The sequence below is a fragment of the Harmonia axyridis genome, chromosome X, assembly GCF_914767665.1.
Source record: "Harmonia axyridis chromosome X, icHarAxyr1.1, whole genome shotgun sequence".
NCBI classification, from domain to species: Eukaryota; Metazoa; Arthropoda; class Insecta; order Coleoptera; family Coccinellidae; genus Harmonia; species Harmonia axyridis.
This window is the reverse complement of record NC_059508.1, coordinates 13,194,637-13,213,722: the sequence shown is the minus strand read 5'-3', so window position 1 is coordinate 13,213,722 and position 19,086 is coordinate 13,194,637. Positions and strand designations below refer to the sequence as shown.

At 34.2% G+C, this 19,086-nt stretch overlaps 2 protein-coding genes across 3 annotated transcripts in view; both read left to right on the top strand.

Annotated features, from left to right (window-relative positions):
• Window positions 1–10,539, top strand: part of LOC123686071 — a 31,039-nt gene extending 20,500 nt beyond the window's left edge. For both annotated transcript variants that reach the window (XM_045626037.1, XM_045626038.1), the window contains 2 exons: window positions 2,373–2,993; window positions 9,557–10,539. In XM_045626037.1, coding sequence (XP_045481993.1) covers window positions 2,373–2,993; window positions 9,557–9,811 — 876 coding nt within the window. In that variant the 3' untranslated portion in view covers window positions 9,812–10,539. The remainder of the gene's footprint in view (window positions 1–2,372; window positions 2,994–9,556) is intronic.
• Window positions 10,540–13,450: 2,911 nt separating this feature from the next.
• On the top strand, window positions 13,451–18,862 carry LOC123685876 (tol-Pal system protein TolA-like). The gene is made up of 3 exons (XM_045625740.1): window positions 13,451–13,965; window positions 15,603–15,859; window positions 18,028–18,862. Exons 1-3 carry the CDS (start codon window positions 13,932–13,934, stop codon window positions 18,706–18,708), a joined length of 972 nt encoding a protein of 323 aa, XP_045481696.1. The 5' UTR covers window positions 13,451–13,931; the 3' UTR covers window positions 18,709–18,862.
• Window positions 18,863–19,086: the final 224 nt, after the last annotated feature.

The window sequence follows — 19,086 nt, the reverse complement described above, 5'->3', positions numbered from 1 at the left end:
GAAAATTGGTGTTTCGCCAGAATATTCCCAACACCGCATCAGAAATTAATGAAAAAATCGATAAACAAAACAAATTCTAAGTTCTGAATTCTCCTGGTCCTTCACTCCGGATAAGTCAGCATGAACTTTAACATGAACGGTGAAAATTGCACGCGTGGTGAAAAATTTTTCCTCGAAAGTTTCCAAAGATTCATTATTGTGAATAATTAACTAAAACAGTTCGATTATTCAGAAAAAACTCATAATTTCTAGTTATTCTTATCAATTCTGGAAATTTTAAATTGAGAGAATAACTAGTTGGGTATTATATAATGGTATGGTGAATGCATGCTGTTAAAGTCTAGTACTGAATTCATTTGGAACAGCTGTGAATACGGATCCAGAATTAGTTGTATTTCACTAATAAGAGTCAATTTATTCAAAGTTGAAACCGACCCAAAACTTCATATAGATAAGTTCATCCCCAACAAATGCAAAATGGAAATGAGTTGTCTTATCGTTTATATCCTATCTATATCACCATTTTTCAGCTTTTTAGCTCTTCCTAAAACTAGAAAAAAATTAATTGTCCGCCGCCCAGAACATTTTTTTGAAAGAATTCCGGGACACATAAACACGAAATTGGTATAGTATATCCAAAGTCACTTGAACTAGTCTATAAAAACGCTTGGTCAGAGATAATTGCAAAACAGTCATAAACCATAGGCGCACACTTTTCAAACCCTTGAGTTGAAAATAATATTTTTGCGTATGTATGGGACTCAGATGTCGATTCTTTCAGAAAATTTGTAACGTGAGTGACATCAAATCACTCAAAAAGTTTTTTGGAAAAAACCTATATTTTTTATTCATTCAGTCAATTTTACGTAGGTATAAAAAGAGAGGGGTCTCAAGCAAATCCTATACTTAAAGAGTTATCGAGGAAAAACTTGAACTAAGGAAAACTGCAATTTCTCATTGAATGTATGGAGTAGTCTATGACTTGAAAACATAAAAAGAAACTAAAAAGTCGAAATTTCATGAATTGTAATAAATTATTCGTTAATATGGTTGAAAATCCATAAACGAATAATTAATGACATTTCATGAAATGTCAAATTTAGTTATCCAAATTTCGATTTTAGTTTCTATGTTTTCCGGAAGTCATAGACTACTCCGCACTCAGTTAGAAATTGTAGTATTTCCTCAGTTCAAGTTTTTCCTCGATAACTCTAAATTTTTTGTATTCAGAATCAGAATAAATATTCAGAGATATATGTAACCTACTATTAAAACTGTCCTGACTGATGGCAGGAAATGGTGATATATTTCTATTTTCTATAAAATACTTGATTGATTTTTCGATCTGGCTACGTAGCTGCTAATTTGACGTACTAAGAGCCTCAATATCATATGCCTTTCCTACATGATTTCTCAAACCAGTAATAACATTGCTAAAATCAGAAAATGTAATGAAAATTTTGTTGGTTAATCTCATTTTAATCAATTCTTCCTTCAGTGGAATGAAGATATTTAGGATGCGAAATCGTTTTCTTCAGAACCCGTCATATATCAATTCTGACTTTGAAAGTAAATGGAGGAATAGATTTGATTGCGAAATATTCATCTTTTTTTACATAAGCCATAGAATTGTGCCGAACATCATAGTCGAAATCATTAGAAGCATCAGTTACACAACGAACTAAAACTACTGAAAAATGCATTTCAATAATACCCCTATGGACCACACTGGTCTATGCGAATTATTAAAAAGTAATTAAGAAGTGATAGATGCAGCCAATGAGTGTAACCAAAAACGCTTTCAAAGTGGAAAGGGGAATACGAGGGGAAATATTCAGCCAATAAGATCAATCTGATCGGGGACATTCTTGTTTCCAAGACGATTTGCTAAATACCGGTGTTTATTTGAGAGTATTGATAGCAATATTTTCATAAATTCCAAAGGAATTTCTGAAAACTTTGACAACCCTTGTATAATTGAAATATTCAGGCTTCCTCCGAGTGATTTTTGATATACTATACCATGTTTTCTTACAATTATATTAAACTTTCGTAGATTATATAAGTTTTTCAAACATGCTGACACACGACATAAAAAAAGGAAAAAACAAGCTGTAGTGTGAAATTCGCAGTGGATTTCTTCAATGGTTCCAGAGCATACAATATTCAGAGTTTTATTCCCTAAATTCCAACTCCAAACCAGTTCTCAGCGTATTGTGCAATTCTTAACTCAATCACAATTTTGTATTCATGTTATTTGCACTATTTTCATTCTGGAAATGTTGAACCAAAATATGAAAAAGCAGGAAATCAGAGGACTTTGATTTGATGTCGAATATATATTTCCAATGGCAATTCATTTTTTTTTGCAGACCAACGCCATTCCAAAGGGAGTTCCTATTGCTGTCATGCAGGGATCAACTCAACCAAAGAAAAAGAACTCTTCAACAATGCTAGTCGTTCCCCCTTTCAAACCTATTCCTGCTGAATCATCTAACTCAAAGAAAGTAGTTCCTGCTGGAATACTAGGTATTGCTGTGCCTTCAACCATGTTCAACAAACATCCAGACGAGTCTGCAAAAGTCAAGGTAGTTGCAGGTATCACTCAACCTGACAAGCTCAGCAGTAGTGACTTCGCTATTAGAACAGCACCTGCACCAAGCCAAGCTTCGCCTTTAATTGCCAATAGGTTTGCTCCTAGCAATTTCACCGAAGACGATCTAGACCTAGCAATTTTGAGGAAGCAGCAATTCCTAGCAAAGACAAAGAAAGCAACAACTTCCACACCCAAATCTGTTGCTTCATCTTATAATAAGATCGCTAGTAGTATCGGTAAAGTAATGAATGCGCCTAAGGAGTATTATCCTGTTGGTTATGATAAGAATTTCGATGATAACTTTGCTTCAAGGGTTGAGTTACCAGAAACTTCGTTCTACTGTGGAGATCAGAAACATTTTCCTGGATTGTATGCTGATGAGGACTTGGGATGCATGGTGAGTGAAAAATAAATGTGATTCTTTGATAGTGCGTAATATTGTCTCCAAGATTTCATATTTTGGGTATTCTGCCTTTTAAACTCCGCCAAAAGAGTATCGCAACATAAGTATGAAAAGCTCTTTCTATCATTGAAATGATTTACACACAAAGTCTTGGCCCACAACTCTAAAATTGGTGAACGTAACATGATAATTTGTTGTGTGTAGAATCTTCACTATCTTATCATTCAAATGAAAACAATAAACCAGCAAAAAATGTTTGTTATCTATTATTTCTTCAGACATATATAATCAATTATTTTTTGCATTGATTCCAATCAAAATTTAATTCTCAATAAATTAAGTAGGTTTTGCAATACGCTTTAAAGGATATTCATAACTTCCAGAAAAGATGTATGGTGTATATTTTAATTCTTTATTTACCCATCAGAATAAAGTGATGCGATACCTTTTAGGCGAAGTGTATTGCTCATTAATAATTGAGTAAGAGTTTTTCTACATTTGCAAGAGGCTTCGAAATTGAATATTGAAGTGAAGTTTAATCGATTATCTCAAAGATATCAAGTGTTGTATAACCATAGAGCAATTGGGGTCGACTGAACATCTCCTTCGAGCGATATGTATTAAAATAATGGATTTTATCGACGAAACATACTCGTGATTGAAAAAAATATCCCACTGGTTACACCCTAAGCTAGCTTTTACTCGAAATGTTTCGATTGGTAATTGGAAGAAGGTGAGCAAAATCAAGGTCTCATTGTTATTGAAATACATCATTATAATTCAGCAAGAATTAGAAAGTATAAAGGAGGTTTTTTTTTTCCTGTTGATCATACGAATTGAACAATCATTCAGTGCGTTTTCTTTATGGGTTATTTCGGATGAACATTCAGCCACCTTTAAATATCGGTTCCTATTAACTTACACAACAATGAAACAATATGAGATAAAACCATCATTAAGCATTTGGTCATTTCGTTTATGAGTTGCACTTTAACAAATGGATTCGGATGTGTTAACCGTTCTTAGGCGAATTGGGCAATGAGATGACACTAATAATAATTTTATGAAATAGCTTCTCTCTGTGTGATATCTTATTTCCAAGCATGTGTAATCAGTTAAAGGTTATTAATTTATCGCAAACTCATACTGAAATATAATAATTCTGAAAGAGTTTCACCTTTTTATCGGGCATTTTGCCCAAATGTCTGACGACTCAGTGATGAGAGGGGGGTCCATCCCTCCATTCTGTACAGAGTGTGCCAAATTCGATGCTAACTGAAAGCTCCTCGACAATTATAAGACTTAGAGAAAACATTTTTTAAGGCCCCAGAGTTTTTTTTTTTAATAAGCAGATATCAGAAAGTAGATCATAGATATTTTAAGTCGTTCTCGAGTTACAGGGCGTTTCTGAAAAATGACAGTTTCAAATATTTCGCTATTTCTTGGTTTCTGTTCGAGATATTCAAAAAATTCTGAAACGTTTCTTTTTTCTGTAATTTTTATGGTTTATATGATACCCGTAACAGATCAGAGTCATATTTGAATTGACCGTCAAGAAATCTAAAATTACGACAAGGAATTACAGACAAAAAAATGATTAATATTTCCTCTATATTTTTTTCATTAAATACGAAACAATATATCTTCAGTCATTCGTTTATTACACTGCTCATGGACTTGTTTCTGAAATCAGTGTAATTACCTAAGTAATTACGATTTTAAGTGAAAAAAATGAATGCTTCAATATCAGATTAGAAATATTTCTCGATGTAAAACCTACGCTGAGTGATGTTTTCAAGGTGTTCATAGCAACCCACACATTTCACCATTTTTGTGTTAACGCAGACAAATTTCCAGTTGCTGTAACATCCAAATTTGCATTGGAATAATTTGTGTATTACCTGTACACATGACGTAACTGGTTTATGGAAAAAAAATCATAATTTCTTTGTACTTTTCTGATTATCTGATAAATTGAAGCAAATCTTCCAATTTCAATCTCTTTGAATATATGAATATTTTATTTATAGGTGGTCATAATGTCATTGTGACAGATGATTTGGGTAATGTCTCCTTGAAATGACTGAATTAATTTGAACACCCAGAGTCTTAATTATAAGTTATTGACGTTTCCTCATAGCTATAGATTCGATGACTTTTTTCAATAATACTCGAAACATCGAAATAGAAAGTGACACATGTGTTTGTATCCTCTTTACATGTTAACTATTTTGTGACCTCTACCTACATATACTTTATGATTCCTGTATCGTTTGGAAACGATTATGCATGTCTTTTTTCAAGAAGGTCTTGTATTTAATTGTAAATGATGAGGTATTTATGATAACAATATTGCCCTATTTATATTACACAACTTCAATTGAATTGTTAATTCATGAGTTTCCTCATGTTGTGTTTTTTTTATTTTCCATGTCATTTCAAATTTCACAATTCTAAAACTGATAATGGTTTTTTACTGTTTTTTTGTTGATGTTGGAATTCAAGGGACAGCTTTCAAGACTGTACAACTACTACAAAATTATGATCCAAGACGGATATATCGAATCAAATGAATTTTGAAGCATTTCTTTGCAATGAAAAAATTAAATTTTTTTTGGTTCAAAATTTCGATACAGCAAAGTTACGTTATTGAAAAAAATTGCTTCATATTGCTCAGTAGGACTTCAAGGATTTTCGTACTTGTACTTTAGCCAGTCTGTGAAGTCTTTCGTTTGAATTTCTTCTAAAGGGTGTTTTTTTAGAGCTGTAGAACTTTAAATTGCAATAAAACAACGATGGATTATTCGATTGACATGAATTTTATTTATCCGCAAGATAATCTTGTGGCATTACATTTTAAATATGATGGCATATGACCACCACGGCTGGCTCGGATGTAGTCCAATCTGGACGTCCAATTTTCGACGACTTTTTCCAACGTTTGTGACCGTACATCGGCAATAACACGGCGAATGTTGTCTTCCAAATGGTCAAGGGTTTGTGGCTTATCCGCATAGACCAATGACTTTACATAGTCCTACAGAAAGTAGTCTAGCGGTGTTGAATCACAGGATCTTGGAGGCCAATTCACAGGTCCAAAACGTGAAATTAGGCGGTCACCAAACGTGTCTTTCAATAAATCGATTGTGACACGAGCTGTGTGACATGTTGCGCCGTATTGTTGGAGCCACAGCTCCTGGACATCATGGTTATTCAATTCAGGAATGAAAAAGTTAGTAATCTTGGCTCTATACCGATCACCATTGACTGTAACGTTCTGGCCATCATCGTTTTTGAAGAAGCAGGACCAATGATTCCACAAGCCCATAAAGCGCACCAAACAGTCAGTTTTTCTGGATGTAACGGTGTTTCGACATTCACTTGAGGATAAGCTTCACTCCAAATGCGGCAGTTTTATTTGTTGACGTAGCCATTCAACCAGAAGTGCGCTTCATCGCTAATGGACGTAGTGCGCGATACGTATTCCGCACAGAACCATTATTTTCGAAATAAAATTGCACTATTTGCAAGCGTTGTTCAGGCGTGAGTCTATTTATAATGAATTGCCAAACCAAACTGAGAATAAATTACTTGACAGCTGTTAAATCGGTCGCCATCTTGAACAGTAATGCCCACTTATCATAAAAAGGCTTTATTCAAATCAACTTAAAGTTATATACCTCGAAAAAAAAAACACCCTATATTAGGTTGTGGTCCGATGTGCCTTTTTCATTGAAAAAATCAATCCAAAATTGAAAGTCACCCGCCATAAAGGGATCGAGAGAACTTTGACATTGGGAACACCCTGTATATTAAGAATTATCCAATTAACTATTGAAAAAAGGGATGAAACGTTAGGGGATGCAATTCCCTAAAAAAAAGTGTTTATTCTTTCACGCGCAACTTTAGTTTTAGTGGGATTTCAATGTTTATTTACATCTCAACTATTCTTTTGTTATCTATGTAAAACATTTTTTTGGTGAATAAACTTATTATTATTATATTTCAAAGATGGCAGACTGATATACAACACCAAGAGGTTCATCGATCTGAAATTAGTTATCAGGAAAGCGATAAGGTTATACCTTAATAAGGATCTCGCATGATTGGGTTTCCAATCGATAATGTTGTCGCTGAAAAATACAGATTCATTGAGAGGAGAGCAAATTGATATCTTATCGGTGTTGATTAGCAACATGCCGGTTCTCTTCAGGGTTCCCTATACAATTTTCAACACTTTTTTGCGGTGGTAATCCGGTTATAAATGAGTTCCGAGAAAAATGAGCAAACCATTGATATTCGCGTATTTTTTTCGCGAAATCTTCTACCCGTTGATTTACAATGAAATTCAGTCTTTTCAACACGAATTTGACGTCGAAACTTCGTGATCTTCATTAATTTTCGGAATGTAAGGTTTACAGTTGCTTTCTTGACAATTCCGATCATAATAAAGGTTTTTCCAATTAAAGAATTCTTCTTGCCAGGTAACAATTTTTCTTAACAACGAATACCTTTTTTGATGATCGACAAAAAAAATCAGTCAGGTACACATTTATTAAAAATTGCATCAATGTACCTTTCTAATGATGTATAAAAAAGGTTCTTACATTTGACAGCTCTGTGGTAGCTACCCCTCATTTTTTATTTTCAAATGGCACCCTCTATATATTGTCAGTGAAAATTGAGTGTCATTCTATTTGGAATACAACGATAGCACATACTTGATATTTTTTTAGTAATAACAACAAAAACATTAATATTTTGTGACTTCTTTTACGTTATATAATTACCCTTATGAAAATGAAATGCCTCCACCCATGTTTGTACAAACTTCACATATGGGATGAACGTGAATTTTTTGTTTTGAAAAACTTTTAATAACAAAAACTTGCTTTGAATGCTTCTTCGTTTTTTTGAATCGCAAAGTAGGTATTTTAGTTGCAATTCATATTTCACAAAATGTTAATGATTTTGTGGTTCTTAATAAAAAAATACCAACGATGATGTGCTATCGTTGTATTCCAAATAAAGGGTGTTTTTTTAGAGCTATAGAACTTTGAATTGTAATAAAATAATGATGGATTATTCGATTGACATGAATTTTATTTATCCGCAAGATAATCTTGTGGCATTACATTTCAAATATGATTTCTGGCATATGACCGCCACGGCTGGCTCGGATGTAGTCCAATCTAGATATCCAATTTTCAATGACTTTTAGCAACATTTGTGACCGTATATCGGCAATAACACGGCGAATGTTGTCTTCCAAATGGTCAAGGGTTTGAGGCTTATCCGCATAGACCAATGACTTTACATAACCCCCCAGAAAGTAGTCTGGCGGTGTTAAATCACAAGATCTTGGAGGCTAATTCACAGGTCCAAAACGTGAAATCAGGCGGTCACCAAATGTTTCTTTCAATAAATCGATTGTGGCACGAGCTGTGTGACATGTTGCGCCATCTTGTTGGAACCACAGCTCCTGGACATCATGGTTGTTCAATTCAGGAATGACAAAGTAACGTTCTGGCCATCATCGTTTTTGAAGAAGTACGGACCAATGATTCCACCAGCCCATAAAGCGCACCAAACAGTCAGTTTTTCTTGATGTAATGGTGTTTCGACATACACTTGAGGATTAGCTTCACTACAAATGCGGCAGTTTTGTTTGTTGACGTAGCCATTCAACCAGAAGTGCGCTTCATCTCTAAACAAAATAAAATGGACGCAGAACCATTATTTTTTAAATGAAATTGCACTATTTGCAAGCGTTGTTCAGGCGTGAGTCTATGCATGATGAATTGCCAAACCAAACTGAGAATAAATCATTTAATAGCTGTTAAATCGGTCGCCATCTTGAACAGTAATGACAACTTAAAGTTATATACCTCGAAAAAAACACCCGTTAGAATGACACGCAATTTTCACTGACAATATAAAGGAGGTGCCATTTGAAAATGAAAAGTGAGAGGTAGCTACCTCAGGGCTGTCAAATGTACGAACCTTTTTTATACATCATTGGGAAGATACTTTGATGTTATACAAAGCAATGTTTTTATTATCTTGTCAAGTAAGCTAGATATTACCTGTATACGATAACTTGGGACACCCGATATGAGTCGCGGCGTCAAGTTGGTCACTCGCCTGAAAAACTCTGTATATCTCGAAAAGTGAATGAGCACAAAATTCACAACATACGGTACAAATTGGCACAAAATGGGCACAAAATACTCAAAACAAATTGATACCAAAATTCAAGGAGTACATCACCAACTTGATGCACCTCACAAATGAGCGATTCTCCACCTTTTCAACACATTGCATATAAATAACAAAAATGTGGAATCAAAGACAGAAGGCTAGTGAACAGAAGAAGCTATACTTCAAAATACTCAAGGAGTTCAAATAATCCTAGGCATTTGCTTAAAATGTCTAAAATGTACGAAATTTCAGAAGCCACCTTTCGATTTTTTCACCACCCTTTTTTGTACCTAAATCTATATGAATACTTTGTGAAAGTTGTTTGCCCAATCAAAACATTGTTGAATTTTTTCTAGGTGTTCCATGTGTGTGCCCTGACAGATGATGGATTGATAATGAAAAGTTTTCTTTGTCCGGAATCCACATTGTTCGATCAAACTATCCTGAAGTGCAACTGGTGGTTCTACGTGGACTGCAAATTATCGAAGAAACTCTACGACTCGAATTTCCCAATCTCGAAAAGTTATCAGCTTATGAAAGCTCTCACTTTCTTCTCGACGTATAAAAAGGAAACTCCATCAACTACCGAAAAATCAAATAAAACAGACTGATGTTTGATTTTCAGAACTTTTCATCGTTTATTTTGAGTTTAATCATCTTTAGAGCTATCTCCCTTAATAGAATACTTACCAGTGAGGATGACATTGCTCAAGCAAGCCGAGTTGAATTTAATTTACATTTGTTTGGATGTTAGACGGCCACAGAAATAGTTTCCACAGAAGAAATATGATAGCTTTAAAGTGTGTTTGTGATTGTTGATAGTAACTGTATTTATTTTTGTGTATGATATTCGCATTTTTGTATTTATATGTAATATAAACCTATTAGATTTTTAATTTTTGTGGCGTTTTCCAATAACTAGGACGCACAATTTTCAATTTTTTATTTATTCAACCCTCCGAAAGTAACCTCAATAAATTTTTCTTCATCCCCATAATATAAATTGAAAAATAATCGAAAAATGAAAACCATTTTGTATAGTAAGGTTAAGGCACTCTTTTATTGTATTATATCAACAACTATAATTTAAAAAATAATAACTTATTTGCTTCATAGACACTTTCATTTGTGAAAGAGTAGTATGAGACACAGTTGTAGTTAGGTTATGAGGGGTAGATGATTTATACCAAAATTGCTATTAAAATCATCTTTCTACCAAACAGAATAGTTATATTTTTGTATTACTTCAAGTATTCAATTGTTATTTTGTTATATTCAATCGAAACTGTGCTCAATTTATTATAAGATTTGATGATGAATAAAAATGAATATTACCATATGTGTCCCCACAATTTAATCTCCTTTATTTTCAGTAGGAGGAACTTTAATATTTTACAGGGTGTTCCCAAATTGAAGGTAAAAAAAATGATTATTTCAAGAAAGAAAGTATTCGTGTCCGAAGAGTAAAAGTTATATCTTTTCAAGTTTTTTTTATAGCACCTTCTCTTCACAAAATAATTGACTTGAATTTGTCATAGATATTCCAATTTGAATATTTCCACGTGATATGCTAATTTTGAATGCAAATCTAATATTTTTTCAGGACCGCTTATTTCATCCAGACTTTTTTTTAGTGGACCATTAGTAGTTAAGAAAATGCAAAAAGAAATTTTGGTCCTGTACTACACTTTTTGATTCCTTGTAGTTTTGTCGTGTCTGCTACCGATTTCGAGAAAAAAAATTAAAACAATTCGTTAGTAATCCTCAGGAAAATCCAAATTATAACGAAGATCTAATAAGTAAGCTTTGATGAATAGATTAGTTTTGGTACTTATTTACCCAATCTGTAGTGAAGATTGATAGAGATTCGATAAACTGGTATAATGTAGGACTACAAGAAACACCCTGTATATCGAAAAAAAGCGTTTGCGGGCCCATGTTTGTGCTCAAAACAATTGCCATCTCGATATAGAGCTTCCACAAATTGCTTCATCAGACCAAACTCAATATGCAAAGGCAAAAATAATATTTTTTCTTTGCTAGTCTCTATCTTTGACGATCGTTCAAACTAAACTGAGTCAACTAATCACAAAACTGTCGAAGAAGTTTTTATAGTACGAAATCTCATCTTTCTAACGCCATCTAGTGGAACCCGATCGGACTTATACAACGCGAGATCAAGATAACTGAAGCCATCTATCGGAAAAATGATGGATTTCTTTTCACTACACCTAATATTTCTATTGAATGCACTACAGGAGCATCTTCTTCCAGAATATAGATCTATTAATGAGACAAAAATAGCAGTTCTTTCCAAACCATTGCTCTGTCCACTGTCGCAAATGTTCAACATATGTTTCAGATAAAAATTGTGAAACCCAATATTTATCCTGATTTCCCTAATGAATGCCAAAATAGGCAAGGCCAGAATAGGCTCTTTTCACAAAGTCAAAAATGGTTTTTCTGCTATTTATTGAAGATTATACATACATAATAAAAAACATTGTTGTCATTGTTCAAAATCAGTCTTTATATTATTATATCAGATATCTTTTCTTAACGAAACTCATCTCACTTATTGAGTAACTGTTGAATTTCAATATTGTCAATCTTTATAATCGCATTGATTACTCACATAGTATGGAATTGTTTCTCTAAATTATTGTTATCTCCGACAGGGCTTCAAATAAGCATCCCTGCTCATTGTACAGTCTAGTCAGTCTCTCATTAGTTCTTAACTAGACAGTACTCAACCGAGTCCTTTATTAGTTCTTAACTAGAGAGTACTCAACCCAGTCTTCTTAATGGTTTCATATTAGAGAATACTCTAAATTGTAAAAATTGTGACAATAAATCATTTCAAAGTGAAGTCTACAACCTTTTACGTAATTATATCCAAATATATAAAACTATGAAAATCCTCACAAAATGATAGCACAAGTTCACTAGCGAAAATTCAGTAATATACTAAAACCTCGAGTAAAACTATTATGGTTTTGGCATCAGTATTCTGGGATGCGCAGGGTATAATATTCATTGAGATTACCTCTAAAAGGGCCAAATCAACAACAGGGATTTTTAAAGGATGAAATCGTTAAAAAACGGCCACATTTGAAGAAAAAAAGGTGCTGTTTCATCAAGACAATGCGCCGTGTCACAAATCAATGAAAACAATGGCGAAATTGCATGAATTGGGCTTCGAGTTGCTTCTGCATCCACCGTATTCGCCAGATCTGGCCCCAGCGGCTTTTTCCTGTTCTCAGACCTCAAAAGAATGCTCGCTGGAAAGCAATTCAGCGCCGATGAAGAAGTAATCGCCTTAACTGAAGCCTATTTTGAACGAAATACAAATCGTACTACAAAAACGGTATAGAAAAGTTGAAAGATCGCAATAATCGCTGTATCGCCCTCGAAGGCAACTATGTTGAATAATAAAATCGAATTTTGCCAAGAAAATGTGTTTTACTATGATTGACCGGAGACTTTTCAATTTTCCCTTAGAGACGATGTTCCTAACGTTGAAATGGGAATGCTTCATTCCCACTAATTTCCAGGAGGGAAAGGTCATAGGTAATTAATGTAAAATTCAACCAGTATTTTAAGACAAAAATTATATTTCATCAACAACAGATCCTACAGGTCTAAACTTTTGCCTGCTACTAAATACAAAAAATTTCCTGTTTTATGATAAGTTTGATTTTGATTGTGTCATCAGAATCATAGGAAATTCGAACAGAATATAAAAAAAAAATAGGAAACGACTACGTGAAGTGAAGAATTTTTAGTCGCTGGATAATTCATGCTTGAATAAAGCTGTATGCAGTTCTGTGAACTCCATGAGGCATGAATGAACGAGTTCCTGACTGCACATCAGTGCATTTCCTCATTTTTTAATGTATCATTTGGAATGTGGCTTCATTTGATTTGCGAGGAATCAAGACATCAAATATTCTTATTGATATCATCATTCAACCACGAATTCAGGTCCAATATTTGTCGTCTGAAAGTAAAATTCTTCTTTCCTATAGGCGAAAAGCAACTTGGGCATAAATAATAAATAAGGGTCTTGAATAATTCACAGCCACATAGATGAACGAAGCAATTTTCTGAAGAACGAACATAAAACGTTATAAACGGAACATACACCCAGAATGTTCTGGCAGTCAGAAGTATCATTCAAACCAATTTTGCTCCCTCAAACTACAAACATGTTTCGCTCAAAAGCGAAGGGTTGGTTGAAATATAGGCAGGAAGTCTGCAGCTAGGAAACACGATCTCATTCATCATGTCCTAAGAGGTGTTTACATAAAATGTATGAAAATGAACAAGCGTCACTCCAAGAGAAATTCTTTCTGATTGATCGAGTCAAGAACCGTATCGAAACAAAGAGTCTGATCGTTGCTGTAAGAATTCACCGAGTGATAGGAATCGATTCGATCTATTTTGCGGCCGAATACTTCCTGATTGGAAAAAAAATCGACGAATTTCGTTATCTACAGTTTCTCCAATTTTTCGAATGATTTTTTTTCTCCCGGTAGTTATCGGTCTCGCTAACCTGTTGAAATATTATATAAACTTTGAATTATAACAATGAGAGCACAATTCGGCATTAAGTTCTGCAGAAGACGGACGGTTTGTGGCGATTTGTATCATTGTTCGAAGGACCAGTGAAGTGATAGATTTGTGCTAATTTTTTTTGTGGATTACAACTATAGATTCGAGGATTTCGCGATGAAGTGCTTGATGGTTATTGTTTTCCTGTGCTGTGAGTTCAATATTTTATGCCCTATATATCTAATAATTGATTATACCTACCTGGATAATTTGATGAGACTGGGTGTTCTTTTATATTCAACAACACTGAAAATTTTTCATATTACGAAATCACTTCACACGCAAAATTTATATGGTCTACTATATCCTCTCCATATCTTAACACTGAAAAAAATAATAGAATAACGAATCTAATGTCGTTTTCTCGGAAATCAAGATGGAATATTCTCTACTTAAAAACTACATGAGCTAGGAATTAACAGTAAAAATATTGTATTCAGTGTCACTACATCAATCTGTTTTCTTAACTTCATGTTTATATGTTTCCAAGTTTCTGAGAAATGAGATTCCTTAATTTTTTGCCTTAAAATTTATTGGATCGTGTTCTTGAGCTAGGAGAATTAATCCGGTAAACAACCAGTTTTGTGATGAATCTCATGCAAATTTCTCTTAAAATTGTCGATCAAATCTCGACGGACTGATTATTTTAGTCTTTTTTGTTTGTATTCCGTTAGTTTTTTGATCTGATTTTTAATCTCCTTCAAATTTCCTGACACTTCATATCTTTCAAAATCTTTTTTCCATCTCCCTAGCAACCCATTCCAAAAACATTCACCTAATACATTCGAAATCTAAATATGTATTACGTATGAAGCACACTCAGATAAATTTTATGTGAATTTTGATTGATTTTAATAAAATGTCTGGATTTTTTACTTCCAATGTAATTTGATTAAGAAAATCCATAACATAAGGCACCTACATCAATAGAATAAGATTTGTCAAAATGATCAGAAACCGATTCTTTTAAATTCATCTTAGGCAATCCATGAAACATATTTCAGTATGATGTATAAACCTTGGCTGTATAAATTATTGAATAGGAAGTCTATAAACCATTATTGGATGTTCTTATGACGATAAGAATTCCTGAAAAAATCTTTTCCATGATTTTTTAGATTTTTTTGGGTGGTCAAAAGACATGTTACGTCTTCAATATGATCTCTATAGACTGGAATAAAGGTGTGAGCTCAGTAGAAAGTAAGCCCTTGTCGATATCTTGAAAAATCTATCCATTTCGATCGAGCTAGTTTTTGAGTGGGAAAACATAACTGATTGAAGTTTTATTTACGACGTGAGCATAGCGAACAAGAGACTAAGGAATCATATTATTTTGAGACAGACACTCGAATTTAGACATATTAAAACGCTTAAACATATCAACATATGTTAGTCTTAAAACATCGATGAACGATGAATGAAGGAGAGCAGTTTATTATTAGGTTTAATTTCTTCTAGTCATTTTCAATCTTGTACACATTATTCATATTTTTTTTTGTACTGATTGAAAAACTGGGTGGAGAAATGAAAAATAGAGATTTGGCCTATATTTCGCACTGAGTGTTATGCACCATTACTCTAAAGCTATTCAAAAGGCCATAGAGACAAATACCTGACTTTTCTTAGAAGCTTAAGAAAGTTTCTTGAAAAAAACGAAAGCAACGATCTATAACACAAATTTTCGTGTTTCTCTGAGATTTATAGTTCTCAGGATACAAAATACATAATCGAACATACTCTATTAAGGATTTTTCCAGAGAACCAAAGTACTTCCATTTCCTATTTCAGTTCACCAAATCACAACCCAAGACTATGATTTTGACATCAACTCATCCTACGATGGTTCATATGGATCATTGACAGATGGCAACCAGAACGCAGGATCCCAAGGGTCAAGGAAACAAGGATTCAGTGCTGGCAGTGGTTTAAGAAGTATAGCAGAGGGATCTTTCAATTCTGCATCAGATGCACTGAATAATCAAGATGCTGCAGGGCACCAAGCAGCTTTCGTGGCGAAGAATACTCTAGCTCAGGCAGCTGCTGGAGTAAGTGTTCAAACTGCTTTTATATACAGGGTGATTTACGGCGATGGCCTATTAGACGTTTATGGAAAACCAATCATAATTTTGAGCTGAAAATTTGCATATTGGGGTTTGAGACAATAGTTTTTCTTCCTAAACTATTTTTAGATCTCTACAACTTCCGGTTATACCGGAAACAGACTACTAAATCCTTATTTCAAATGGCACGCCCAGTATATTATTGCATCATTAGACCTTGGGTAAAAACGGTTCATGAGTTAATGGGATTCTTATGAAAAAAATGGTGGCGATGAGGACTCACATTTTTTTAAATATTTCGGCAGAAAAAGCTCGGTCGATTCTACGTACAAAAATAGTGAGGGTTACCTAAGTAAACCCTTTACCTTAGATGAATTCTTTAAGAGTTATCGAGAAAGAACTTTAAATGAGGAAAAACCTCAATTCCTAACTGTATGGAGTAGTCTGTGACTTCAGGATATCAAAGAAAGAAACTAAAATTCGATGTTTGGATGACTAAATTTTACATTTCATGAATTATAACTAATTTTTCGTTTGGATAGGTGAGAAATCGATAAACCAATACAATTTTCAATTACGAATAAATCATTACAATTCTTGAAATAATTTTGTTGCAGATTCCATATTGATCCGATTTTGTTCAGATTTACCGAATGGAATGTTTCAATTCCAAAGGATGTATATAACTAATTCTTTATTGTCACGTACTTAGTTCCAATTCGATTGAATGAATAGATTATAGATTAATTGTTGAAATATATAGAAGGTCTATCCTATTAGGTATTTGTGAATATGGTATCACATCTCCCATTTAGGTACATATATGTATCCACATGAAATCCAGAATTATATACGCTCGATGCTATCGTATGTTAATATCAGATGTACGGATATATAATGATGCAGTTAGGAGTAAGGGATAATTATTTCAACCGGGCTTAGCTAAAACCGTCAATTTGAATAATTGAAATCAGATCTGGAATCTTCGGGCTTCACAATATTTAGAACCGTTGTTTTGCTTTCCACTCAACTAAAACCGAATGTCAAGGAGAGTGATTTATTTGAGTTGGACAATATTTACCCGAAAATTATAGTATCAAGTTGTTTTATTATTCATGACACCTGTTGAATTTCAAGTAGTTGTTCGAGCTAAAATTGAGTTAATGAAACAACTTCAGAGAATGTTAGCTATGCATTCATCCCCTTTATTTTGAAGGGTTCAAGAATTACAATGGCGCCCAAGGCATTTCAAGAGTTTCTTCTTCGAAAAATATCTTGACTTTTGCTGGTCGTTATCTTCATCAGAAGCTGTTAACGTCGAGTTTTTCTATTTTTATTGAAAGCAAGCTATGTTTTGATCATTTTCTGTATTGTACGCTCCATTTATCATTAAATTTCGATGTCAATAGAATATTTCACTACCATTTTCTGAACAATATATAGCATAAGCTCTCTCGGCTTTTCCAAATGATGAAAACCATGTATTTTCAATTCAATCACACTAATGATGGTTTAATAATTCCAATAACAAAACTGATGAGAAATTCAATATGTTTCTTCAATACTGAAGCAGACCAATTACATGATCTATGAACCTTCAATGAAGTGGACTGTACTTAATGAATTATAAAGATAGCCTACAGGTGTTGGTTTATGAGATAAACAAACAATTACTTTTTAAGTTTTTAATAGGAATGTTTCTACATTACAACACAGGCTTTTTAGTCACACAATTATTTCTATCAATTTCAAATAGCTCGCTAGACTTCAACACTTTTTTGAACGCAGTCATTCTTATAATGTTCTAATTTAAACTATATGAAGGCGTGAATCTTTACTAGAAATCTGGAGATTGTTCATTATTTGCATCGACCAAGGAGGTCAAAAATTTGGATAAACATGAAAAGAAGATTTATTCTTCTTAATCCCTTCATATTAGAAATAAAACAATTCTGTAGGGTTCCCAAAATATAATAAATGCTGGAGATTTGTAAAATACCTTCAGTTTTCCATAAAACACTTTGGGGTTTTTTTTCAGATTCAGGGATCTTTAATTGGTATCAGCTTCTTTATGTCTCGAAATATTCAGCAATGAATTAATAAATCATAATGCTTTTTATACGCCAAAATAATATTTTTTTTGCAATTTGCAGGCTTCAGCAACTGCTCAAGCAGCTTTAGCCGGCAAGCAGATCCTCCTCCAAGGGTTAGAACAGCAACTTCGAGACTCGCAACAAGCTTTGATGGGAGAACAGCAGCAGCTCATGCAAGCTCAAAGATCTGCAGATACCACAATGCAGGCAGCTCAAGAAGCAAGAGCTCATGTCAACGTCCTCCAAAACACACTCAACGCAGCTCAGGCCGCATCAGAGCACATGACACAAGCAGCTTCTGAAGCAGCTGGTGAACTAGCTGCTCAACAAGCTATGGTGGGTTCAGCAATAGATAGAGTAGCAGCACTGAAGAAGCAGCTCGATGCTGTAAGGATAGATTTTGAGGCTACTAGGGCAGCTGCGCAAAAGGCTCAATTTGCAGCGCAGAGCGCAGCTGCTAACGCTGCAGCGGCTGCTGCAGCCGCAGCTGCAGGGCTCTCCAAGAGTGCTCAAGGAGCAAAACCGAGCATACCTGCACCACAACCGCCACCACCTACAGCCCATGGAGGGAGTAATGGCAACGCCAACGGTTCCGGCAATAAATCAGGTGGTGGTTCAGCTTCAAGTGGAGGAAAGAAGGGTGGTGGCGAGACCGTCGCAAAATTTTTTCTCACAGGTGAAGGAAACCTTGCAATCGCTGATGAACACTATCCAAGCGGCTTTTACTACAGCCAAAGATGAAGTGACTTCTGGTTGATGGTACCTCTTTTTTCTGCTAAGCAATGCCATATTATTTTCACTGGTTATCGTCGCAAGTTATCTGTTTTGTTACTTTTTTAACTGTAGTTCAGACAGCAATATACGTTTTTTTTTCTTTGAGTGTCTTTATATCCCAGTATCTACTCTATTACATTCATACATTGTGTTGATGTATCTACTCATTTTATGTGATCATTACATGTCACAGACCAGTAAGTTTTGACATCAGATTAAGGAGATTGCATCATGTTTTTTGAACCATAACCCTACATGCGAGTTGTAGAGATATTTTTAAGAGGAAAAAAATACCGACGATAACATCAATGTTTATACTTACCTGTGTCAACTATGTTCACAACA